Raw genomic sequence first — 26,578 nt, forward strand, 5'->3', positions numbered from 1 at the left:
GGATCGCTACCCCTTCCTGCTTCTCCACGTGGGCACCAATGATACTGCCAAGAATGACCTTGAGCGGATCACTGCGGACTACGTGGCTCTGGGAAGAAGGATAAAGGAGTTGGAGGCGCAAGTGGTGTTCTCGTCCATCCTCCCCGTGGAAGGAAAAGGCCTGGGTAGGGACCGTCGAATCGTGGAAGTCAACGAATGGCTACGCAGGTGGTGTCGGAGAGAAGGCTTTGGATTCTTTGACCATGGGATGGTGTTCCATGAAGGAGGAGTGCTGGGCAGAGACGGGCTCCATCTTACGAAGAGAGGGAAGAGCATCTTTGCCAGCAGGCTGGCTAACCTAGTGAGGAGGGCTTTAAACTAGGTTCACCGGGGGAAGGAGACCAAAGCCCTGAGGTAAGTGGGAAAGTGGGGTACCGGGAGGAAGCACAGGCAGGAATGTCTGTGAGGGGAGGGCTCCTGCCTCATACTGGGAATGAGGGGCGATCAACAGGTTCTCTCAAGTGCTTATATACAAATGCACAAAGCCTTGGAAACAAGCAGGGAGAACTGGAGGTCCTGGTGATGTCAAGGAACTATGACGTGATTGGAATAACAGAGACTTGGTGGGATAACTCACATGACTGGAGTACAGTCATGGATGGTTATAAACTGTTCAGGAAGGACAGGCAGGGCAGAAAAGGTGGGGGAGTAGCACTGTATGTAAGGGAGCAGTATGACTGCTCAGAGCTCCGGTACGAAACTGTGGAAAAACCTGAGTGTCTCTGGATTAAGTTTAGAAGTGTGTGCAACAAGAGTGATGTAGTGGTGGGAGTCTGCTATAGACCACCGGACCAGGGGGATGAGGTGGATGAGGCTTTCTTCCGGCAACTCACGGAAGCTACTAGATCGCATGCCCTGATTCTCATGGGTGACTTTAATTTTCCTGATATCTGCTGGGAGAGCAATACAGCGGTGCATAGACAATCCAGGAAGTTTTTGGAAAGCGTAGGGGACAATTTCCTGGCGCAAGTGCTAGGGGAGCCAACTAGGGGGGGCGCTTTTCTTGACCTGCTGCTCACAAACCGGGTAGAATTAGTGGGGGAAGCAAAAGTGGATGGGAATCTGGGAGGCAGTGACCATGAGTTGGTTGAGTTCAGGATCCTGACGCAGGGAAGAAAGGTAAGCAGCAGGATACGGACCCTGGACTTCAGGAAAGCAGACTTCGACTCCCTCAGGGAACGGATGGGTAGGATCCCCTGGGGGACTATCATGAAGGGGAAGGGAGTCCAGGAGAGCTGGCTGTATTTCAAGGAATCCCTGTTGAGGTTACAGGGATAAACCATCCCGATGAGTCGAAAGAATAGTAAACATGGCAAGCGACCAGCTTGGCTTAATGGTGAAATCCTAGCGGATCTTAAACATAAAAAAGAAGCTTACAAGAAGTGGAAGGTTGGACATATGACCAGGGAAGAGTATAAAAATATTGCTCGGGCATGTAGGAAAGATATAAGGAGGGCCAAATCGCACCTGGAGCTGCAGCTAGCAAGAGATGTCAAGAGTAACAAGAAGGGTTTCTTCAGGTATGTTGGCAACAAGAAGAAAGCCAAGGAAAGTGTGGGCCCCTTACTGAATGAGGGAGGCAACCTAGTGACAGAGGATGTGGAAAAAGCTAATGTACTCAATGCTTTTTTTGCCTCTGTTTTCACTAACAAGGTCAGCTCCCAGACTGCTGCGCTGGGCATCACAGAATGGGGAAGAGATGGCCAGCCCTCTGTGGAGATAGAGGTGGTTAGGGACTATTTAGAAAAGCTGGACGTGCACAAGTCCATGGGGCCGGACGAGTTACATCCGAGAGTGCTGAAGGAATTGGCGGCTGTGATTGCAGAGCCCTTGGCCATTATCTTTGAAAACTCGTGGCGAACGGGGGAAGTCCCGGATGACTGGAAAAAGGCTAATGTAGTGCCAATCTTTAAAAAAGGGAAGAAGGAGGATCCTGGGAACTACAGGCCAGTCAGCCTCACCTCAGTCCCTGGAAAAATCATGGAGCAGGTCCTCAAAGAATCAATCCTGAAGCACTTACATGAGAGGAAAGTGATCAGGAACAGTCAGCATGGATTCACCAAGGGAAGGTCATGCCTGACTAATCTAATCGCCTTTTATGATGAGATTACTGGTTCTGTGGATGAAGGGAAAGCAGTGGATGTATTGTTTCTTGACTTTAGCAAAGCTTTTGACACGGTCTCCCACAGTATTCTTGTCAGCAAGTTAAGGAAGTATGGGCTAGATGAATGCACTATAAGGTGGGTAGAAAGCTGGCTAGATTGTCGGGCTCAACGGGTAGTGATCAATGGCTCCATGTCTAGTTGGCAGCCGGTGTCAAGTGGAGTGCCCCAGGGGTCGGTCCTGGGGCCGGTTTTGTTCAATATCTTCATAAATGATCTGGAGGATGGTGTGGATTGCACTCTCAGCAAATTTGCAGATGATACTAAACTGGGAGGAGTGGTAGATACGCTGGAGGGGAGGGATAGGATACAGAAGGACCTAGACAAATTGGAGGATTGGGCCAAAAGAAATCTGATGAGGTTCAATAAGGATAAGTGCAGGGTCCTGCACTTAGGATGGAAGAATCCAATGCACCGCTACAGACTAGGGACCGAATGGCTAGGCAGCAGTTCTGCGGAAAAGGACCTAGGGGTGACAGTGGACGAGAAGCTGGATATGAGTCAACAGTGTGCCCTTGTTGCCAAGAAGGCCAATGGCATTTTGGGATGTATAAGTAGGGGCATAGCGAGCAGATCGAGGGATGTGATCGTTCCCCTCTATTCGACACTGGTGAGGCCTCATCTGGAGTACTGTGTCCAGTTTTGGGCCCCACACTACAAGAAGGATGTGGATAAATTGGAGAGAGTCCAGCGAAGGGCAACAAAAATGATTAGGGGTCTAGAGCACATGACTTATGAAGAGAGGCTGAGGGAGCTGGGATTGTTTAGTCTGCAGAAGAGAAGAATGAGGGGGGATTTGATAGCTGCTTTCAACTACCTGAAAGGGGGTTCCAAAGAGGATGGCTCTAGACTGTTCTCAATGGTAGCAGATGACAGAACGAGGAGTAATGGTCTCAAGTTGCAATGGGGGAGGTTTAGATTGGATATTAGGAAAAACTTTTTCACTAAGAGGGTGGTGAAACACTGGAATGCGTTACCTAGGGAGGTGGTAGAATCTCCTTCCTTAGAGGTTTTTAAGGTCAGGCTTGACAAAGCCCTGGCTGGGATGATTTAACTGGGAATTGGTCCTGCTTCGAGCAGGGGGTTGGACTAGATGACCTTCTGGGGTCCCTTCCAACCCTGATATTCTATGATTCTATGATTCTATAAGCAATAAGCAATTGTTTATTTAAATTGTTTTTCAAAGTTATTTACTGTTAAGTATACATTAAGTCAGCAGTTAGGAATATAGGCTATGTGCTGTTTGGCGTACGTGAAGTCAGACAAGTGAAATGTAAATTCAAGAAAATATATAGGTTTGTGGAGAGAGCCATAGGGTAGGATATCAGTTAGTATGCAAGGAGCAGAGGTTTGGAGTGGAGCAAAGTTAGCTGCAATTTTCATGTATGGTGGGTCAACAGTATATTGTTTTAGTTCATGCTCTAGGCAGCTGCCTTACTGTGCTTGAAGTATGAAGTAATTGGTCTGTTAGAACCTTTCTGTTCTCAAAGCACTCTTTGGACTGTGATTTGCACCACATTTGCATATGGTTGCCAATTTCCTTCTATGCAAGAACCACATTACATTTTTAATTACGGTCTGGATCTGCAAAGGTAGGGCCATACACGGCTCTGGATCCACAGCAGTTTCTCCCACTGAAACAACTGAAGTTTGGTCAGAGACAGAATATAGCTCTTAAGTGGTAAATTTTAGTTAGAGAAAGTACTGCTGCATTCTGCTTCAAACAATGGAGTACTACCTATCTGCTCTTTATTTGTTCATTTGCACATTACCCAATTTACACAGACGATAGCAACCTGGCACCTAAAGGTAATTCCAAATAATGTGAGTGTCAAATTTAAATCTAAGGATTAGCACCCTTTAAGATTAAGGTCATAATTAAGTCAGGGCCTTGATAATTACCCCAAGTGGGCAAGAACCAGCCCATGGGTTGGTTGACCCCTCTGGTATGAGTTTCATTGGCAACCCACAGTATAGCATCACAATGTCTTTCCTAGCAGATAATATTTTGAATCTCTCTGCTTTTCTGATTATACATAAATGGGGCTTTTATTATACCATATGCTCCCACACCCCACCCCACCTTCCCAGTCTATCGGGCCAGGTAATTAGAATATGTGGATTGGAGGAAGGTGCCCAAAATGCGTATATGGCAACCCATCAACTCAGAGTCCCTTCAGAAGTGCCTGGAGTTGGTAGGCTTTTTGCTCCCCCAGAATAAATCTTGACAAGAGTGCCCAGCACACACACAACTGAGAAGCAGAATCTTGAAGTGATACAACATATTCTAAACAAATTTTACTCGGTGGTAAAAACAATGGGTACGCAGTCATGCCACTGTCAAATCTGAAGAGTTGAGAAAGCTGAGGTTCTGACTAAACACCGCACTGCAGATGCTTCTAGATGGAAAATGGTGGTAATCCGCCCATGGGAAAGCATGCTCTAATTTAATGGATTTTTGCTGAACAGGCACAAAATGATGGACTAATTTGAATATCAGCACAAATTGGCCAAAGGCTCATGTTAGCAGAAAGGCCTAGCATGAATGCCATATTGCTTGATAAAAAAGGGAAATTTAAATGCTTAGAGGTAACATCCCTGGCTGGAATAAAAATAGCAACAAAAATTAGGGGCATAGATATAATTTCATGACCCTCCGACAGGTTTTTGAAGCTTCCTCCCTTATGTTACTGACAAGAGTAAGGGAAGAAAAGCCATCTCCTGATTCTGATAAAAAAAACAAATACATTGAAGATGGCACAGTACATAAGACACCTTTATCTTGATGGAAACCTAAATCGGGGACATGTAAGCACGGGCTGGTATCTCAGAAGCCTGACACACAAAGGCAATTGCTACTAGAAACAGAAGCTTAAAAGAAGAGATACCAACATTGCTCTGAGACTTGTAGGAACATTTATGAAAAAAATTAGGGAGCAGTTAGGGTAGCTGCTTGGACCTCTTCTTTCCCCTGGTAGAAACTGGGACCCTGATCTCCGATGCCCATACAAAGAGAAGGGGAGGACTCGTCCCAGAAAAGATGCCTTCCTAGGTCACCTAGAACCCTTAATGAACTTGGTGAGTCCTAGGACCTGGACTGCCTTCCTAGGATGATCCTTCTCCTCTTCTTCTCCTTAGTCTGTCGCATTCCCTCTCTCCCCTGCTGCTACCACCTCCTCCTCCTGCCCCTTTGGCTTCTCCTCGCCTGCAGACTGCATGAGCAGGGTCTAATAGGAGGCAAGTCTCAGGGACTGTCAGTGGGTTTGGGACACTGGATTAATTGCTCAAACCACAAACTTCCTGTTGCGCTCTAACTGCCCCGTGTGAACCCTGCTGGTGCACTCCAGGTACCTACAACATTGGTACATACGTAATACCTACAATTTTAAGGAGATCATCTGAATTGGTATGAGGTTGCAATTCAGTAGACTGAGGAACTGCGAAGAAAAGTAATGAGAATCCACTGAGAAAGATGACAAAGTTAAACCAATTTACCATCACTAATACCAACACTTTCCTTGAGAGCCAGGTGTTTTGAGTGTTGTGGCAAAGGTAATTATAGCTGGGTTCAATGTAGTTAGGAAGCAAAGGGCTTTTTAACAGTGACAGTATTAAACAGAACACTTATACTGAGGAGGAGGAACAGATTCAACTTTTTAAAACAAACACACCATGCTATTTTCCCCCTTGCAACATAACAGTCACATGACTGGGAGAGAACAGAGATAAAACTACATCACACCAATGCCTGCCTGTACATATATAATTATTAGGAGCCACCAATGGCATTGGGAGAGCTCAGATATGCACCTTTCATTTCTCCTAGCCCTGCCTTCCCCTTAGGACAACAGTACAAGGAATTTTACTCTAGCATAGCCATCTTCATTACATGCATCACTTAATGTTTACGAAACCACATTAATGTCCAAGCTGCCTTCTTCTTTACTAGCAGAAACAGTCACAAATACAAGAACTTATTTTCTGCAACTAAAAACAGAAAACTTTTTGATTTATCTGCTGTATTTCACTTCTATTTTTACACTGAGTTTCCTCACTTTGTATTAAGAAGACAGTCTGCCTATGAGTAACAATTTTCTTTCACCTAATGGGACTCCTACCAATCTTTTCTAGAAGTGAAACCCTAGTGATACAGCAGTGAACTGGAACAAAGTTCTTGTTCTGTATTTCTCGAGTGCACCTGAAATGACTTGGGTAGATTGGGTTCACTGTGCATTTCTTATGTCCCTTGTCTATATACTGGCCAGTTTCACAAACATCAAACCCATAGTCCAATGAGCTCTTAAGTATTGTTTCAGAGTGGTTGCTCCAGCTGCTTAACAATGGTTACCCAATAAGGGGCATTAAAGTGGGATAACGCAACCAAAGCAAGTTTTCACTTCAGGCTGACTCTCCCAGGTGCTATGCTGGTATCTGACAGCCCAAAGTCCATATAAGAGCTGCATAACTCAAGGTTTCTTTGGATTTATTTTCCCTGTTGCCTAGATCTGAAAAAGTGACAACTAAGGAAACCACAGAATTGCCAGAGTTTTCAATATGGTTGAGTTACATTAAATAAGTCTGGCCACTGAATCCTTGGCAGTGCCATCAGAGCTAACAACTGGCACATGGCTCCTGAGAAGCTCACGACCAGGATAGCAGGGTGTTACAGGCTAGCAGTTTTGTTCTTTGACAGAACTCTGTGGGGATAACTGCACAGCACTTACCTGCAACACATGCCTTGCTTCATTCAATGGTTTTTGTTTCTTTCACTAGAATCAAATTCAATGCATTTTTTTAAGTGTGGCTCAACATTAGCATTTCATTATATAGCTATATCTCCCTCTCCTGAGTAGATGAAGGGAACAGCAGCCTTGATGGGAACTGCCAGACTGGTTTTTAACCTTTGCATTCAATAGGTTCCCTATGGCTTGAGGTTACAGATGACATTCATCAGGCTATGGATAATGATCTTTACCCACTGGGGACATTTTTTATTGACTGTCTAAAGCTTTTGACACAGCAGCCCATAAAATCTCCACTAAATAATTTGTCTCATATTAAGAGGGAAAAGAGACATACAGCATTAGAGATCTTAATCTGCTGGGTCAAGGGCTCAGATGGGAAGGGGAAAGAAATGTAAGGTTTTTGTGTGGAATTCTTGTGAATCTTTGACCGGATCTGCAGAGGATTCTCACATTGGTTTCTTGTCAGATAGAGTCAGGTTGTCTGGAGTGGCTCACAAACGTGGGTGCAAACCTAAGGGCAGACAGTTACAAACCAGGGCACAAACCCCAAATTGGTTTCATGTTCTATAACTAGATTTCACTGACCAAGTATCAAGTGTGAATTCTTTCAAGAACTGTAACAGCCTTAACGTGGACTCCTAGATGGTCCCCTTTGGTCTATCTTGCCACTCATGCAAGCCTGCCTTTGTGACGGATAGTCCCTTATACCAAAAATCACAATATTCAGGTTACTCCTAGTCCCAAAGGGCCAGTCACTTATCCCAGGTTAATTGTAGGTTAGATCTCTTACCAAAGACAATGCTTGTAGCCAATCCTGTAATAAACTAACTAAAACTAGGAAAAAGAAATTAGCTATTTACAAGGTTAAAGCAGATAAATATACACACACAAATGAGTTGCAGATTTAGGTTCCAAAAGGTGATAGTAGCTGCTACATATGCACACTTTATATTGTGATAGGGTCGGGCCAGATGGCAATAGGAGAGTAACAGAAGGCAGATATATTAGCCCCAGGCTAAGTAGGTCCCTTTTCCCTGGTTAAGGTAACAAGAAAGGTTCCAGAACAATCAGGAACCTTCTGGAGACAATTAAGACAGGCTGATTAGAATGCCTGCAGCCAATCAAGAAGCTGCTAGAATCAATTAAGGCAGGCTAATCAGGGCACCTGGGTTTTAAAAAGGAGCTCACTTCAGTTTGTGGTGCGTGTGTGAGAGGAGTTGGGAGCAAGAGGCACTAGGAGCTGAGAGTGAACGCGGATTGAGGTGTACAAGCATTATCAGACACCAGGAGGAAGGTCCTATGGTGAGGATAAAGAAGGTGTTGGGAGGAGGCCATGGGGAAGTAGCCCAGGGAGTTGTAGCTGTTGCACAGCTGTTCCAGGAGGCACTCTAGACAGCTGCATTCCACAGGGCCCTGGGCTGGAACCCGGAGTAGAGGGTGGGCCCAGGTTCCCCCCAAATCCGCCCAACTCCTGGTCAGACACAGGAGTCGTCGACCTGGACTGTGGGTTCAGAAAAACGGCCAAGCTGAGGGCTGCCGTGAAGCTCCAAGGCGAGCAAATCCACCAATAAACGCAACACCCACCAAGGTAGAGCAGGAACTTTGTCACAGTATGTTCTTTAGGGCTAACTAAAACTCAGCAACTTGGAGATCCCTTGCTTATACTTAGACATATTGCCCTCTCTGAATTCTAAATAGCATAGTGATAATTTTCCTGGACAGGGTGGTTGAGCCTGTAGCTGGTTGATTAGGTCTACCACAGTCTTGAATCTCCCCTGTGGTAGATATACTCTGGCTGATGTGGAATCTATACAGCCCCCCATGAACTCTATTCTCTGGTTTGGGTAAAGTGATGACTTTTCTTTGTTGATCCTAAGACTTAGCATGGTGAAGAGACATAGAATTAGGTGAATGGAATCGCTCATCTGCAGCACTGATCTTTTTCAAGATGTGTTAGTTGTCACAGTTCGATTCTTGGATCCCATGTCATCTTATATGGGCTGCTACACAGCAATAGCTCATGAGAGGGGTCCCTGAAGAAGGGAGGGGAAGGGAGATGAGAAAAATCTATGCTTCATTTTACTAGATGCCAGGGAGCATGACCTAGGTCTGCATTCACTGTGGAAACAATGTTTTCCTACCCTTCTCGGGCTGGTCAGAGGAGGACTTCGCTTCTCTGATGTTCTCAGTTAATGAAGGTTTCAGTCACTTAAAAGTCAGCAGCAACTCACGGGAGCATTATCTGAGGAAGCCTATTCAGGCTTAATAGGCCCTTTCCACAGGTAACAAGGAGGCTTTCATTGAGCTCTCCTGGAGAAAGAGTTTAAGAAAAGCCTCGCTCTACCTGTGTCCTCTCAGAGACAGAGCAACAGATTGAGTATCTAACAGTGATATGCCTCTCTCAAAGGCAAAAGAGGCACCGTCATTAAGTGGAACAGCTGCATAATAGAAGGGCCAACTTTTGAATCCTAAGGGACTTGTTTTGGGGTAGCAATAAATCCCAGTACCAGGGAAGTAACTAACAAATAAGAGGTTTAATATCTAGCCAACTGGAGGGGAAAAAAAGGAGAAACGATGATTGCTTTACTGCCTACACACACAATGGTATCAAAACCACACAGCACACAAAGAGGAAACTGCAAGGGCTCCATTTCTCATCCATGGAAGGTAAAAAGGAACTGAGGGATGGTTTTGCCCACTCTACCTTTTATGCCCTTGGAGAGGGAGGCACAAGGGCATCCACTGTGCAGACATGGGCCCAACGTACAAGCTCACGTATAAGAAAAAAATATTACCAAGATAATGCACATTTATGTAAGGTAAAACAATTTACCACAGTCTGCAATGTAATTAGATTGTATCAAAGCATATATGAGGGGGCAGATTTACAGCTGCACATGGAACCTTAGTTTTGACATTTCCCGATATTTGGCTGCCTAAACATGCAACTTTCAGGAAATGTTCTCAACCCAGTTTTTAGTGCGGAATTCTAGTAGAATCATCTTCCCTTAGATTTCTTATTATGCTTAAGTGCTCAGATAGTAATAAAAATCTCTATAAAATATAGATATAATCTGTAGTAAACTAACTCTAGCATCAGCATATTGCACACTCAGGGGCCACAGGCTTTACTAGCTCTGAGCTAAGCTTCAGTGAAATGCAGCAAATGGTACACATTGAAAAGGTCTAAATGGTATTGCACTGGAATAAGGAACTGGAGGAGTTAATTTGGGCCTAAGCAGCAGCCTATACAGCATAGTATTATGATACTAAAAATATGATGTGTTGAAGCATTATAGAAGGTGCCATTCCATCAAGCAATTCCTTTGAGTAAATTGCTGGAACACTCCCAAATGAAACTGCTGCCTTGGGAACTCCTAAAGTGGAAAAGCATTCTTCTCTCTAAGGGATACAGCAATTTGAAAAAGATGAATCTAGACTTGCCTTTTCTATTCTTGAATTACGAGGTTCATTTCAAATTTAATAATTTTGTGACGATGGCTAAATGACTTCAACTAAGCTGTAAGAAAATGTTCACGAAAAGAGTATTTAAGCAAAACAATTAACACATCAATTTCTGCTAATGACAGATTTATCCTTTTCTCTGGATAATCAAACGAAGCTCTTCAAACTGATTTTATCACTTCACCCACTACTGAAGAGCAGCAACTTCTGGGATGAAATCTAGCAACTGTTTAACGTTTCTCCCAACAGTTACACAATAGTTGTGTGCGACCCCTTTATGTTTAAGGATCTGTCCCATTGTGCATTTTAGTTTGGGTAATCTAATTAACTTCTCCAAACCTGATGATGAACTCTGTGAGGCTCAGAAACTTGTCCCTTCAAAAAAAGGGTCCAATAAAAGGTATTACCTCACCTACCTTGTCTTATACCCTGAGAACAACACAGATACAACACTGTAAACACAACAGTTAGGAGAAAAACACTTTATTCAGCTGAAATTAGTGGTTTTGTTTTTTTTTAAAACTAGGAGGAACATAATTACACAAATTTAACTACTCTACTCTTCTGAAGAGTTCTTCAGATGATCACAAGATGTGACTACCTTTACCAAATCAGGTTTCAGACTAGCAGCCGTGTTAGTCTGTATTCACAAAAAGAAAAGGAGTACTAGTGGCACCTCAGAGACTAACAAATTTATTTGAGCATAAGCTTTCGTGAACTACAGCTACAGCTCACTTCATCGGATCCACTGAATGCATCTGATGAAGTGAGCTGTAGCTCACAAAAGCTTATGCTCAAATAAATTTGTTAGTCTCTAAGGTGCCACAAGTCCTCCTTTCCTTTTTACCAAATCAGTTTCCCAAATTGTTGCTGACCAAGGTAAGATTCATCTTCCGCATAACCAATGCTACTTTCTTCACCATTTGGGCTTCTCCTTCGTGGTCCTCATTTCAAGTGCTGGTTTCAAATGAACCAGCTTTGCTGTAAATAAAAGATAGTACAGTATGGCTGCAGCTTGTGTTTGTTAGACCACAACTGAAATGGTTAAATTCTAGCACCATGGATTCTGACACTATTGGTGCCATAAAAAGATTTGCAGCAAGTGCGTGTTAAGGCAGCAGTAGGTGCAAAATGGCAGTTGAAAGTAAGTAGAAATTTAATAAAGTACATTCTACAATTTACATGAGGTGAAGACTACTAAAAATTGAAACTTTCAGAACACTGTGCTAAGAAAAATTGACCCAGTTTACTTTTTTTTAAGAGTAATCAATATGTTTAAATATTCAAGGCAGATTTAGGTGAAACACCACACACTTTCAGAACACAGATTCCCCTCACACCAACAGGATCTGGACTCTGCAAGGAAAGGGTGAGGAAACAATGAGGATTCCTTCAATGAAAATAAGAACAAATGTGGTACTTGGGTTTCATCTGTTGGCTGTTTGATCACCTCACTGGAATGAGTTCATTTCAGTTTCCAAGAGGACAAGAGTCCACTTACCTAACCCACCATCAAAACTGGTATGCTTGTTGGTGGTTTCAGAGGCTAAAGACTGGGTGAAGAAACTGAACACCCCAAAAGAACAACCCCTACAGGTCAAGGCTGATGTACAGTGATGGAGAAACTCTGTACATCCCCCATACAATATCTATTCTACAGCTGAAGACTTTAGTCTACAATGTCACTAGTTTGGGGACTTTCCAAGAGCACTGAGGGAGGTACTTTCAGACACAAAAAGTGAGCTCAGTGCTTAACTGTCTTTTGTGCCTTTGGAAAATCTCCCCATAAATTTACAGAAAAAGGTGACTTGCACCCCAACTCCAAAGTATCAACCTACTCCCACTCCGAACATACCATGTGTCTGCTCACAAGAGACGCTTTGAGAATCAATTTAGGTTTTCAATATAGCTAAGTACTTACCAGTGAGAGCCTATTAAGGTAAGAGTTTGCTTTAACTGAAAAGCCTTCACGTTCTCTTAGAAACATCCCAATCTATCTTCTGGGTCATTAATATCACATTGCTCCTCCATTAATAGCTGGAAGTGACACAAAGCAGTCGAAGCACACAAATCTAAAGCAGCTTGAAAGACTGGTTTTACAACATGACATTGGAGAAAGTCGGTGCTCCACTTATTGTAGTGATCAATATTCCACTGGATATGGATGGTCGAAGAAGTGGTCTGTCCTGGACACACAGTTCATTATCAGCTTCATTCAAGGCTGCTGAAGAAGCCGGATGGGGTCCTGAACTGGAAGTGCATCAGGACTTTTTGTTTACCGGATGGAGGTCTTCAGGAAGAGATCGGAGAATACTTGTAAATGAAAACAAAGCTACTGGCATAGCAACATGTGTCTTGCATGTTCTAACATCAGCCATTATCACTGGCTGGCATCCTGCATCTTCAGTCATACGTCAACACCACTGGATAAGCGTTCATTTGATTTATACATTTAAGGCTATATTATTCAAAGTCTGCGAGTATCCTGAATTTCTGTGATACTGAGGACTGTTGAATGTGCTCTGTTCCCTGCAGAGGCCTTCCATACTGCGACAGGCCCTCCTATCCTGAACATTAGTCACTAAAGTACTCTTCTAGTCCTAGCTCCTCTATTCTGTTCAGCATAACAGCAACCTGACAAACTAAACATGAACAAGCAAATAAAAGTCTGATAAAGCAAAGTTACTCGAGTTTAGAAAAATCAAGGTGTTCTGAAGGCATTTCAAGCATGTACGTTTTCAGGGTAACCACACAGTTTACAACAATTTTACTGTATTTTGGAAAGCTCAATTTTAAAAGTGGCTCTCTCTAGGCATGAGGCAGATGCCGCAATCCCTAATATGCAATTGCTCGAGAATCCCAGTGATTCGTTTCCTCCTACTTTTCAGTTCCCTAGGAAACTGGTCTCTGGATTATGGGGCCCTCTAAAGACCCTAAAAGAGAGGACTGGCTACCTGGCACCCCTTGAAAACCCAAAGGAGGAGATAATGATCTTGTGGTTAATGCAAAGTGGGAGATCTGGGTTCAAATCTTGGCTCTGCTACAACCTAGGGAAAGTCACTTCATCTTTTTGTGCCTCAGTTGCCCATCTCTAAAATGGGATAATACTTTCCTAACTCACAGGGGTGCTGCAAGTCTGAACTCAATGTTCTGAGGCGCTCAGATACTATGGTGACCATAGAGTAGATATGTAGAGAGTGGATAATAAACAGACAGCCCTCTTCCCCCAGAAAACATAGAAAGACGTTCTTAGTTTGAGCTCACATATAACCCCATGAACATGCAGGTGCTGGTATGCTACCAACTCTTTCATATGGACTCTGAAGAGTTATATTTGTGCATCTTGCATTAAGAACATCCTGGATTTAAATAGCTCTACTATGGATTTAGACTCAATTTCCTCGGAAAGCAATCTTGAACCTGATGCAGAGGGGAAAAAAACATGCATTTGATAAACATGCAGGATAACACAATTCATTTTTAGTATCATCCCATTTGGATAACTATAGCATAAACCAATTCTTCATGCCTGGTGATAGGGGAAAAAATGCTGTGAAAATGTTGCTTTGGAAATTTGACTAGAGGCACTAAAAAGAGTTAAATACAAACATTCCTTCCCCTGTGCCATTTCACTAAGTAATTGAATGAAAGAAGGAGCAGAACACAGCAGTTTAAGATGCAAGAGTGGTAGTGTTTTTTTTTTTTTTTTTAAAAAGACCCTGCTGTTTATTCAGAATAAGTGAGAAGGGGTACAGAGAAAGGGGCTGAGAAAATGCAGAGTGATTTACTGATTTTTCAGGGAGTCTTCATTGGACCGCACTGCTAAAAAAACTATTTTCTACATGTTGTGTAAAATCATCTCTGTTGGTCTAGGGTAGAGGGGACTTTAAAGAAAAGGTTTTCCCTAGGAAGTGTTCAAGTCCGGTATCATTGTGAGTTGAGAAGAATGGAGGAGGAGAAAGGACAAAAAGGTGAGAGACCTGTTAGTGCTGATGGCTACAGTCTGTGATGCTTACTGCTAGGCTGCTGGTGGGCTGAGACCAGTACAGATCATGCTGACCAATAACTGTCTGATTGTTTCCTTGTAATCTCATTCCCCCGTATCCATGTGTTACCTAATCTTAGATTGTAAACCTATTCCTCCAAAGAGCTATCTTTGTTCTGTATTTGTAAAGCACCTAGCACAATGGGATTGTGGTTCATGGCTAAGGCTCTTAGGTACAAGGGTAATACAAATACATAATAATAGTGCCAACAGGAGACCATTCTAGTGTCAAGAGCTAGGAATCAGGGAATTTTTGATGGCTTGATCTCTATACTACCTATGGGAAATAAAGAGTCAATGGTAGCTGTTAACAGCATTACAGCACTATTTTATTCTCACCATATCAGCTATATTTAGCTTGCTGAAGTTAACAGACAGCCTAGCCGCACCAAATCTGGACACAAGCTAAACAATCTAGGTGCAAACTGCATACATTTTCAGTCAACTTGTTTTTCTAAGCTGTGCTACTGGGAAATATATGGGCAGAAGGCATCCGTGTGTTACTGCTGGGGAAGAACAACAACTTTGGTCATTATTTATATCACTAATTTCAGGATAAAAAAATACTATCTTGTTTAAAAAAAAGAGGAAGAGACCACAAAATTACCTGTATTTTGTATTCGGCAGTGGTTACAGTTTACACTGCAGAATGTTTCAACTCAGTAAGCATGCAAATAGAATATTTTATTAAAATCAGACAGCTGGGATCTTTCTCTTTAAATGCCCTTTCCCCTGTGGCAGATCCTGTCAGGTTGCAGTTAAACAGTTTCTTACCTCCTCCCTCTGCCATGGTGAGGCTGTGCTTTTAAGAAAGGTATTTCATAAAACTGAAACCCAAGTCCTACATCAAGCAGAGTGTCTGTCTCAGACATAGTTTGTTCTAAATTTAATCTGGTCAAAATGAGCTTTAGGTGGTGCTTTCAGAGAGTCAACAGTCCAAAAAAAAAGAAAAAAATCACCACATCAGCATTAGCCACAGAAAGTCATTGTGGGTTTGCTCCTAGAGGAGTGGCTAAAGTGCCAGTTGTGGGCCACATGTACTTCTCCAGGGCACCTAATGTGAACTTAGTTCAATATTTGATATGGAAGCAGAAGTGCTTGTAAGTAAATATTCTATATTTATGGAATATAATTATATAACACTTTTCATCAAAGGTATCTCAAAATCTTACAGCCTGGTAGGTCTCACAACACCCCTTTCCTGTGGCTATTACTTCCATTAGACAAAATGAGGCACAGAGGGCATCAGTGACTCGCCCAAAGAGTCTAGTTCCCAAGTGACAGAGCCATACTCTGTTCTGACTCTCAGTGCATAGTTCTGCCTACCAGACCACATGTCCTCCTTTTAGAAATGACCATTAAGTCATCTGCTTCCATGTTCTTCTCTTGCCACCAATTAAGGGACAGCCAGGACAAGAGCTCAATACAAAGGATTGTTCTGCATCAAAAGGAATTGTATGATATGAACTACAATGGGCAGATGAGCAGAGTCAGCAGAGTTTTATCAGTAAGTAAACAGTAGCCAAATCTATTAGAGCAAAGAGCCCTAATTCACAGTGACTGTGCCAAAAAGTTTTCTGCCTGGCCTCTGACCAGAATCAAATCACCTCAGTACTTCAGTACATTCCTTTTATTTGGTGAGCAATACAGACAGCATATACATGAAGCACAAGGGTGCAAATTTCCTTTATGCATGCCCCCACACCAGACTTCATTAATGATACATTGGATTGCAGGTAATGTGCACCTCAAGCAAGGACTAGGTAGCTTTCAAAAAAATTGATGCTAAACACAAATTCCAAGAAATATAGTGAAGACTGTACTTTGCAAACAAGGGACCTAAACCACCTTAACTCCCCCCCATAGAGTCGTCAGCCTATAACCTACTCAGCATGCAAGAAAAAATTTGAAAATGTGCTCCACACCACATTGGTTTTATAATTTGCTTCATCCATTTATGTCTCAAGTATCAAGCATGAAGCTCTGTCACCACACAAACCTTTGCTCCTCTCCTGAACGTGTTCTAATTCTGTTGTTCTCAAACTGTGGTATGCATACTGCTGATAACAGGTGGGTTAGAAAACCGCACTAGTATATCATCAGTAGAAGGATCCTTCATAACTACACTGATTAAAATCATAAAAGCGGTATTGCAAAGCACTTTGGAGTTTTAGATATGGCATTCTGACTCATGAAGTTTGAGAACTGCTGCTCTAATTTCATGATCTGAGCTCATGAAGTTGGTATATAGAAACACGCTGTGTTCCATGTTTAATACCTGCATAATTGGCTGTTACATGAACTCTCAGTCCTGTAAGGGGTGTAACATTTCCCCCTCTCCCTGTGTAAGATATTGCAAACCAAAAAGTAGCAGAGGAAAAGTAATGGAATGTGAGTGCTGGAGTAGGATTTCTGCTCATATAATTTTAAAAGAATACTGTACAAAATTCTACTGCATGTGTAATGCCATAAAGTATGGCCTATGTTGTTACAAATTAATTATACCATTGAAAAGTAACTGAAACATCAATTTACTTAACAGGAAAAAATGAATGTATATGGAGTTGAGGACAGAGATGCTATATTTTACATAATGGCAGCCCATTACTTTAGTTCTCAGTCAGTGAGTTTGTTTTAGATCATAAGAACGGCGATACTGGGTCAGACCTAAGGTCCATCAAGCCCAGTATCCTGTCCTCTAACAGTGGCCAATGGCAAGTGCCCCAAAGGGACTGAACAGACAGGTTATCATCAAGTGATCCATCCCCTGTCACCCAATCCCAGCTTCTGGCAAACAGAGGCTAGGGACACCATTCCTGCCCATCCTGGCTAATAGCCATTGATGTACCTACCCTCCATGAATCTATCTAGCTCCCTTTTGAACCCTGTTATAGTATTGGCCTTCACAACACCCTCTGGCAAGGAGTTCCAGAGGTTGACAGTGTGTTGCATGAAAAAGTTACTTTCTTGTGTTTTTTTTAAACCTGCTACCTATTAATTTCATTTGGTAGCATTTCATTTTACAGTCAGTCTTAGGTTCCCACATGGTGCTGAGAGGGATGGCAAAATCTATGATTCCATGATTATTTGAAATTGGTATTTGCAAGGGAAATATGAGAAATAAAATAACTTTGCCTACCCAACAATCCCTTTACCTACCCAACAATACAATGAACTGTATGCACAGCCTATATTTGCACTTACCATCCATATTTTGTTTCACTGTAAAGTTTAAAAATGGGTTCCAGAACTTATTAAATTATTCCATTCTGTAATCTATTCCACAAATTATTTTCATACAAGTTGGTGACTACAAGAGCCATTAGAAGTGCCTTTATGGGCAAGTCATTCCCACCATTTCAGTGCTGCCACAGGATTCTTATAGCAAATCATTAAGTGGCCAGATATCCATTTTAACTTGGATTTATAGACTCAGCTCCCCCCAAGTACCAAGCAGAATTTAGACACATCGATTTCAACTTATTCCTTCCCCACTCCCAGCTACTTCTCCCCATTATTAATGCCATTTTGCTCCACAGCATTTTAGTCAAACCTTTCTGCTACTCTCAAAATGCGGTCATCTAAAAATCTCCAAATAATTCCAACACGTTATTGCCTCTTAATCCAATCTTGCTCATAGGATGAAAGTCCAATATGGCTTATGGAACATTTTAAACTGCTTTAATGCCATGTCTTGCAGTTTTAACATTTTTCCTAGACTTTGATCTAGTTTTCATCTGTGCTTTGTAAGTTTAGGCCCCAGTACATTTTAGATAAATGGCAATTATGGTTATCTGATTTAACAGGAAAAAAATGCTGGTGCTTGATGTCTTTTACGCCTATATTCTATTTGCAGCTGTTCCATTCGTCAGTGGTGATTCTTGCACTCATTTCCCTAAAATCTTTCAGAGGGTCCTCTACATTCTAATATTGCTGATGAATATTGTAATTAAACTCTATTTTTGCATGTAGTTTACTAAACCTGTGAGATTACCTTTATCAAGCAAATCAATATTTTACACACTCCAACTTCAATCCATTTTGCAGTGCATCAAAAATTCATTTTTTTTTTCCCTTCTTAAGAGTCACAATCTAAGCAAGGCCTGCCTGGAACTGTGAATTTTTAATGAGATGACAAACTGTTGGTAAAAACATGGTATTTAAATATCTCCAAAAGTTCAGAGTGTACAAAACATCAGAAATTCTTGTTACAAATGCATTAAAACCACAAGGAAGGAGGAAATGTAGAGTTATTTTTTCATTTTCCAGCTGTTTCCATGTACAATAATAAATTAGGTTTACACACTCAAAACTACATCCATTTTGAAGTTCTAGTGAGGTCATCAACTTAAACTATTTTAAATCAATGTCATTTCTTCCCCACAGTGTTGCCACTATAAAATCACAGTTAGCCAAGATCCCTCTTCTGCCCCAAAGGACCAGAAACAGGAGAAAGGTAGTGGTAGGAAGAGAGTAAAACTCCAGATGTTGGATGCATACATTAAACCTATGCCTCACAGGGTATCTGAGATGTAATCACAACTGCGCCCCCAGTTCTGTATTATTTACAGAGCCTCACATACAGTGATACATAACTGCAACTATACATCAGGCAAGAAAGACCAACAAAATAATTAGGTGTAATAAAGTATCTCTAAGGCTGGAGGATATTAGTTTCTCATAGTAGCTTAGCGTTTGTGTCGACAAGCCATTACATAACAGCAAGCTGAGGTAGGAATCTACCTCACATTAGCCTGCAGCCACCTAACTGTCCATGTGCTGCCTGCTGATGCATGCTAAGAGTTTGTTGTAGCACTATGATCTAGTCCCCTTAGATAGCATATTAACAAGCTGTTAACATATGAGCAAAGTGCACACAGATTATTCGGTTTCAGAGTGGTAGCCGTGTTAGTCTGTATTAGCAAAAACAACTATGAATCCTTGTGGCACCTTAGAGACTAACAAATTTATTTGGGCATAAGCTTTCGTGGGCTAAAACCCACTTCATCAGATGCACAGAGTGAAAAATACAACAAGCAGTATAAATATTACAGTACATGAAAAGATGGTAGTTGTCTTACCAAGTTGGGGGGAGTGGGGTCAGTGCTAAGGAGGCCAATTCAATTAAGGTGGACATTGCCCATTTCCACACCTTCTTGTCAACTGTTGAAAATAGGCCACTTCCACCTTAACTGAATTGGCCTGGTTAGCATTGACCCCCCACTTGGTAAGGCAACTCCCATCTTTTCATGTGCTGTAATATTTATACTGCTTACCGTATTTTTCACTCCATGCATCTGATGAAGTGGGTTTTAGTCCAAGAAAGCTTATGCCCAAATTAGCCTCTACAGTGCCACAAGGACTCCTCGTTATATAAAATTAGGTGGCATCAGGCTACTGCAAGGCAAATTCACCGCCCAGTGTGCGGTGGTCTAATTGGCCCTGTACAAAAAGCCTTAGTTTCTTCATAAGTCAGACTTTTCCAGAGATCTCAGTTTCAATTTAAGTATCAATTATTGAGTAGATTTTCAAAAAGCTTGCCACCTCAGTGTCACAATGGCGGTAGAAATCCAACCCCAGCTGTGGGGTCTGAGCAATTGAAAATCTGACCCAGAAGTCTTTTGAAGAATCTGGCCTCAGAAGGGTATCTTGTTTGGTTGCAAATAGGAATCATCAGAAACTTGAGGGATTTTGCTCTTCCCTACCCCTTCTGTTCCTCTATAAAACACACTTGTCACCTACCTGCACAGCCAAAAGCCAGATGGTATCTAGAAGAGGGGCTGAATTTGACACAACACACATTAGCCTTGGCCTCAATACTTGCAACTGAATTATCCAGGTTGGTAGACCACAGCTTCACTGAGGAGAAAAAACAAGAGAGGCAGAAATAAGTAAGTGAGGCTGAAAATGCTTTTTGAAAGATTTAAAAACATGGTCAGTACTCAAACAGGCTCCAACAGAAACTCGCCACACACTTGCCTGTAGGGATTTTCATGATTATTAATATCTTTGAGAGGGTGAACAAAATTAGTAGACACAAAAAGACGGCTTTTGGTTGATGATCAATTTTCAGCGCAGTCTCAAGCACAACAGTAGTTTACCACTTCTACACACAATATTACAGGATTCAAGCCTGCATTCCTGTGGAGTTTGGAACCTCATGCAGGTGTCTAGCTGCATCTTGGAATCACAGTACGCCCAAGGCTATTGGACTGCAGACTTGTACTACCAAGAGCAATGAGGCTGATATTTTACCTACTCTGTCATCCAGCTGTGCTCTGAAGAACTCCTGTTCAGTGCGCTCAGTTGTAACCACTCTGCATAGATTTCATTTAAATGTACCTGTAAGCACAACTAGTAAGAACAATTTGTTTTCCATTCTTCAAAGCTTGGTACCAGGAGAAAAAAAGCTGCACCGGGGTATAACCTGTCACTACTTTTTATTGTTACATTTTAATTCAATCCACGTGAATGACTATTGTGTAGAGGTAAATATAAATAAAGATTAATCTGTACTGGACTACTCTACAAGGGGAAATGGTATGCACAAACACTCACGTACATGTGATTGTATTTTAAGCCTGCTTTGACAGGCCTCTTTCACAAATAAGAAGTGATGGAGAGTCTTTGAGGCCCTTCAGTTTTTCACATTTAAGGTACCCATTTAACTCACAGCTTTGCCAGGAGCCCAAGGTGTTGTGTTTTTGCACTCTCCCAGGAGCAGCCCAGGAAGCAGACTTATTCTAAGAGTCAGAATATACCTCCCGATTTTCCCCTTTTGCTCTAGTGGGTGATAAGGCAACTACGTATTGAATAGTGGTCACACAGAGAGGCTGTTCTCCCCAGACGGTGTATGAAAACAGACAGGGCTCACATAGACTTTCACGTGACAGGTCCTCTATAGACAGATCTCCCTCCTCTGTATGGAAGGGGTACTCTGGTGCCTCTGTGGAGGCGAAGGGGAAGCCATGTGGTGATACAAGAGAGGGCTGGCCAGGAGGAAGGTGGGGAAAAACACCACTCTGCTTTGGCTCCAAGAAAGATATACAAAAATATTGCTACAGCCCCAGTCTATTAGCTTTTCCCCAGGAGCTTCGGGGGAGCAGGAGAGGCATAGCCTCTGGACAGATGCCTATAGAACCACTAAGCTTGGGGACAGCTTATCCACAGGAAGGGTAGTGGAGTCTCCCCCCCCCCCTTTTTTTTTTAAATAGTTCACACGAAGGGAGGGGAGGGAGTGCTGCTCCTGGCATGCCCTAATTCTGGCCATCTTTGGAGGACTGTTTCAAAGATGAGAGAAACTGCAATGCTTGGAGCATATTGATGCATCCTTTAAAAACAGCACAGTGGGAATATCTGACAGATACCTGGAGCCATTACTAAGTATCACATATACCCAATCAAACGCACATGTTGATACATATGACATTTGCATACAATAATTATGAAAAGAGATAGATTACATATACCTATCAGTTTTCAGACAGTAATAATCCATTCTCTTATTTACCAAAAGCCTAATATACATTATAAACAACCAGCTACATTAAAAATAATGAACAGCTTTGCAAGGATGACCTGGACCTTCTCTTGTTCCAAGTGACAATAGATGATCTAGTGCCAAATAAAAGCGTTAGCTTCTCGCTTTAAAGAAGAGATGCCAACAGAAGCGCAGTGTATGTCGCAGTGACAGCAGAGGACATTAGCATTATTGATCTGATGGCAGAGGAAGCAAGTAATTCTGATTTCTGTGGTTAAAAAAACAAACAATGCCAGCCGACAACGTTCCTTGGATTGAAAGCTATAGGGTCTATGGGTATTTGTGGGAGTCAAATGAACACATAGCTCATAGTAGTGCCACTCACAAATGTATGTCCCATGCAGCCACTTGTTTTGAATGCTCATTAGGCAGCCTTCCAACTAAGTTCTACAAGTTAGCAACTGTGTTCAATATGGGTAATTCTCTTTTTGGCACCACATCAATATAAAAACGGTTACTTTCTCGTAACTGTTGTTCTTTGAGATGTGTTGTTCACGTCCATTCCACATTAGGTCTGTGCGCACCGCGTGCACGAGCATCGGAAACTTTTTCCCTTAGCAGCTCTCAGCAGGCCCCCCGAGTGGCGCCACTGCACCCCGCATATATACCCCCGCCGGCCCGAACCCCTCCAGTTCCTTCTTGCCAGCAACTCCGACAGAGGGGTAAGAGGGTGGGTGGTGGAATGGATGTGACCACCACATCTCGAAGAACAGTTACAAGAAAGTAAGTAACCGTTTTTTCTTCTTCGAGTGCTTGTTCACATCCGTCCCACATTAGGTGAATTACAACCTTACCTCTGGAGGAAGGTAGGAGTCACGGAACAACTGCTTGGAGGACCGCTCTGCCAACTGCCGCCTCCTCTCTGGCCTGCTGGTTGACCGCATAGTGGGTCGTGAAGGTGTGCACCGAGGACCAGGTGGCTGCTCTGCAGATCTCCTGGATCGGGACCTGTGCCAGGAAAGCCGTGGAAGTCGCCTGTACCCTGGTCGAGTGGGCCGTGACCGCCGGGGCCGGAACACCTGCGAGCTCATAGCACGCCTGGATGCAACTTGTAATCCAAGACGAAATCCACTGCACCGACATTGGGAGGCCTTTTAACCTCTCGGCCACAGCCACAAACAGCTGCGCGGATTTGCGAAAGGGCTTGGTGTGCTCCAAATAGAATGCCAGCGCTCGACACACATCCAAGGTGTGCAAGCTGCAGTGACTCCGGTCCGTATGGGGTTTTGGGAAGAACACCGGCAGACAAATGTCCTGACCCAGATGGAATTGGGACACCACCTTAGGGAGGAACTTGGGGTGTGACTGGAGCTACACCTTGTCCTTGTGAAATACTGTGTATGGTGGCTCAGAGGTGAGGGCCCTCAGTTCGGACACCCTTCTGGCCGAGGTAATGGCAACCAGAAACACCACCTTCCAGGAAAAGTGTAGGAGAGAACAGGTAGCGAGGGGCTCGAAAGGGGGTCCAATGAGTTTAGAAAGGACCAGGTTAAGGTTCCATGGAGGGACTGGGGGGCGGGAGTACGGGAACACCCTCTCCAACCCTTTAAGGAACCGTCCCACCATTGGGTGAGAAAACACCAAGACCCCCGAGAACCCCGGATGGAAGGCGGAGATGGCTGCCAGGTGCACTCTGAGTGAGGATGGGGCTAGCCCTTGCTGCTTGAGGTGCAAGAAGTACTCCAGAATGGCCTGCACCAGGGCCTGGCCCGGCCGCACCTGTCGGGGTTCATACCAACATGAGAACCTTTTCCACTTGGCCATATAGGCCGCCCTGGTAGAGGGCTTTCTACTGCCAAGCAGAATCTGCTGCACAGGAAGGGAGCACTGGCTCTCCAGGGCATTTAGGCACAGAGCCTCCACGCCGTCAGGTGCAGTGACTGCAGGTCGGGGTGGAGAAGCCGCCCGCCGTCCTGTATAATGAGGTCCCGGTGTAGGGGCAGGACTACTGGGGTGTCCACCGACAGCTCTAGGAGCTATGTGTACCAGTGTTGGCGGGCCCAGGCTGGGGCGAGGAGGATCACCGCCGCCCTGTCCCTGCGCACCTTGAGCAGGACCTTGTGCACCAAGGGGAGAGGGGGGAAGGCATACATCAAGCCCCCTCTCCACGGGATCACAAATGTGTCTGCGAGTGAGCCCGGGCTGCAGCCCTGGAACGAGCAGAACCGCAGGCACTGGGCGTTGGACCTGGTGGCAAACAGATCTACCCAGGGAAACCCCCACCTGCGGAAGAGCAAAAGCACGACATCCGCCCTGAGCGTCCACTCGTGCATGCGGTACGACCTGCTGAGGGAGTCTGCCAGCTCGTTCCGCACCCCCAGGAGATAGCCCATGTGATTCACCTCGAGGCATCCTATGCAAAGGAACCAGAGGAAGAGAGCCTCGCAACAGAGTGGCGAGGAACGAGCCCCGTCCTGCTTGTTTATATAGAACATGGCAGTAGTGTTGTCCGTCAGAACTGTCACGCTGTGACCACTCAGAGTGGCATGAAAGGTCTGGCAGGCGAGACGAACCGCCCTGAGCTCCTTCACATTGATATGGAGCAATCGCTCTGCCTCGGACCACAACCCCTGCGTCATGAGGTCCCCCAGGTGAGCCCCACATCCGTGGTCTGACGCATCCGTCACCAGCGTCAGGTCCGGAAGTGGGGCGGCAAAGGGGATGCCTTTGCAAACCACAGGCTGGGACTGCCACCACAGCAGGGAGTCCAGCACATCCCTTGGGATTGTCACTACCAAGTCCAGGGGGTCCCTACCTGGGTGGTACACCCGAGCGAGCCATGCCTGCAGAGTCCTGAGTCTCAGTCTGGCATCCCTGACCACGTGCGTGCATGCTACCATATGGCCCAGCAGCCACAGGCAGCACCTGGCTGTTGTTGGAAACTGGCGCAAGGAGGCCAACTGCTTGTTGGATAGCCCAGAATTGGGATACCGGAAGGCTTGCCCTGTCCTGCACCGCGTCCTGGACCGCCCCTATGAATTCCACTCTCTGCGTGGGTACGAGCGTGGACTTGGGGATGTTGACCAGGAGCCCCAGCTCACGGAACAATCTCAGGGCCACCTCCGCATGGCCCCGCACCTCCTCCTCGGATCGGCCTGCCAGGAGCCAGTCGTCGAGGTACGGGTACACTTGGATTCTCTGCCTCCATAAGAAGGTCACCACCACCGCTATGCACTTCGTGAACACCATTGGGGCCACGGCTAGACCGAACAGGAGAACCGCAAACTGATAATGTTCTCTGCCCACGGTGAAGCGTAGGAACCACCGATGTGCTGGGAAAATGGCGATATGAAAGTACGCGTCCTTCATGTCGAGGGTGGCATACCAGTCCCCCGGATCCAGGGGAGGGATGATGGTGCCCAGAGAGACCATGCGGAACTGGGCCTTGACCAGGAATTTGTTGAGCCCGTGCAGGTCTAGGAGTGGGTGAAGGCCCCCTTTGGCCTTGGGGATGAGGAAGTACCGGGAATAGAACCCTTTTCCCCTTAGGCCGTGAGGCACCGCCTCTACCGCCCCTGTCCGTAGCAGCGAGCAGACTTCCTCCTCTAGGAGATGCTTGTGAGAGGGGTCCCTGAAGAGGGACGGGGAGGTGAACTGCAGCGAGTACCCGTTCCGCACCGTGCGTAAGACCCAACGGTCCGACGTAATGGTGGACCACGCATGGGAGAAACGGGACAGGCGGTTCAGGAAACAAAGGGATGGATCCGGTGACTGGTCTGGTACATTGTCCTCGAGCGCCTGTGCCCGGCTGGGGTTTGTGCTGGCCTTGGTTTAGTGCCCGGCTGGGGTTTGTGCTGGCCTTGGTTTAGTGCCCGGTGCATTATTGTTATTGTTGGTAAGCCGTCGCCTGTTATCCCTGCCTCGCCTACAGTAAGGGTCATGCCTATGGCGAGGCAGGTACTGGCGTTGAGGGGGAGGCTGCGGCTTAAAGGGCTTCCTCTGGGTCGCCGGGGCATGCATACCCAGCGACTTGAGCATAGCCTGTGAGTCTTTGAGGCTATGCAGCCTCGCGTCTGTCTGCTAAGAAAAGAACCCGGACCCTTCAAAGGGGAGGTCCTGGAGCGTATTCTGGACCTCGGGGGGCAGGCCTGACTCCTGGAGCCACGCCGAGCACCTCATGACCACCCTTGACGCAACTGTTTTAGCTGCTGTGTCTGCTGTATCCAAGGAGGCCTGGAGAGAAGTCTTGGCTACTGCCTTGCCTTCGTCCACCAGGGCCGTGAACTCCTGTTGCGAACCTTGCAGGAGGTTGTCCTTAAACTTCCCCACCACCGCCCAGGAGTTGAAATTGTGCCTGTTGAGGATGGCCTGCTGGTTAGCAATCCTCAACTGAAGGCCCCCAGATGAGTACACCTTTCTACCAAAAAGGTCCAGGCGTTTCGCCTCCTTGGCCTTACGGGCTGGGGCCTGCTGTCCATGGCGCTCCCTTTCATTCACCGCCGAAACCACTAGGGAGCATGGACTCGGGTGTCAGAATTTGGAACACATAGCCCTTAGATGGGGCAAAGTATTTATGCTCTACTCCTTTAGCCATTGGAGCGCTGGAAGCCGGGGTCTGCCATATAGTCTTATATAGTTAGAC

General features: G+C 44.7%; 1 protein-coding gene across 3 annotated transcripts in view; it reads right to left on the bottom strand.

The window, feature by feature from the left end:
- Positions 1 to 26,578, bottom strand: part of COP1 (COP1 E3 ubiquitin ligase) — a 212,431-nt gene that overhangs the window by 60,949 nt on the left and 124,904 nt on the right. For all 3 annotated transcript variants that reach the window (XM_074960995.1, XM_074960997.1, XM_074960998.1), the window contains one exon: positions 20,199 to 20,315. In XM_074960995.1, coding sequence (XP_074817096.1) covers positions 20,199 to 20,315 — 117 coding nt within the window. The remainder of the gene's footprint in view (positions 1 to 20,198; positions 20,316 to 26,578) is intronic.

Source organism: Natator depressus, chromosome 8 (assembly GCF_965152275.1).
Source record: "Natator depressus isolate rNatDep1 chromosome 8, rNatDep2.hap1, whole genome shotgun sequence".
Classification (NCBI taxonomy): domain Eukaryota; kingdom Metazoa; phylum Chordata; order Testudines; family Cheloniidae; genus Natator; species Natator depressus.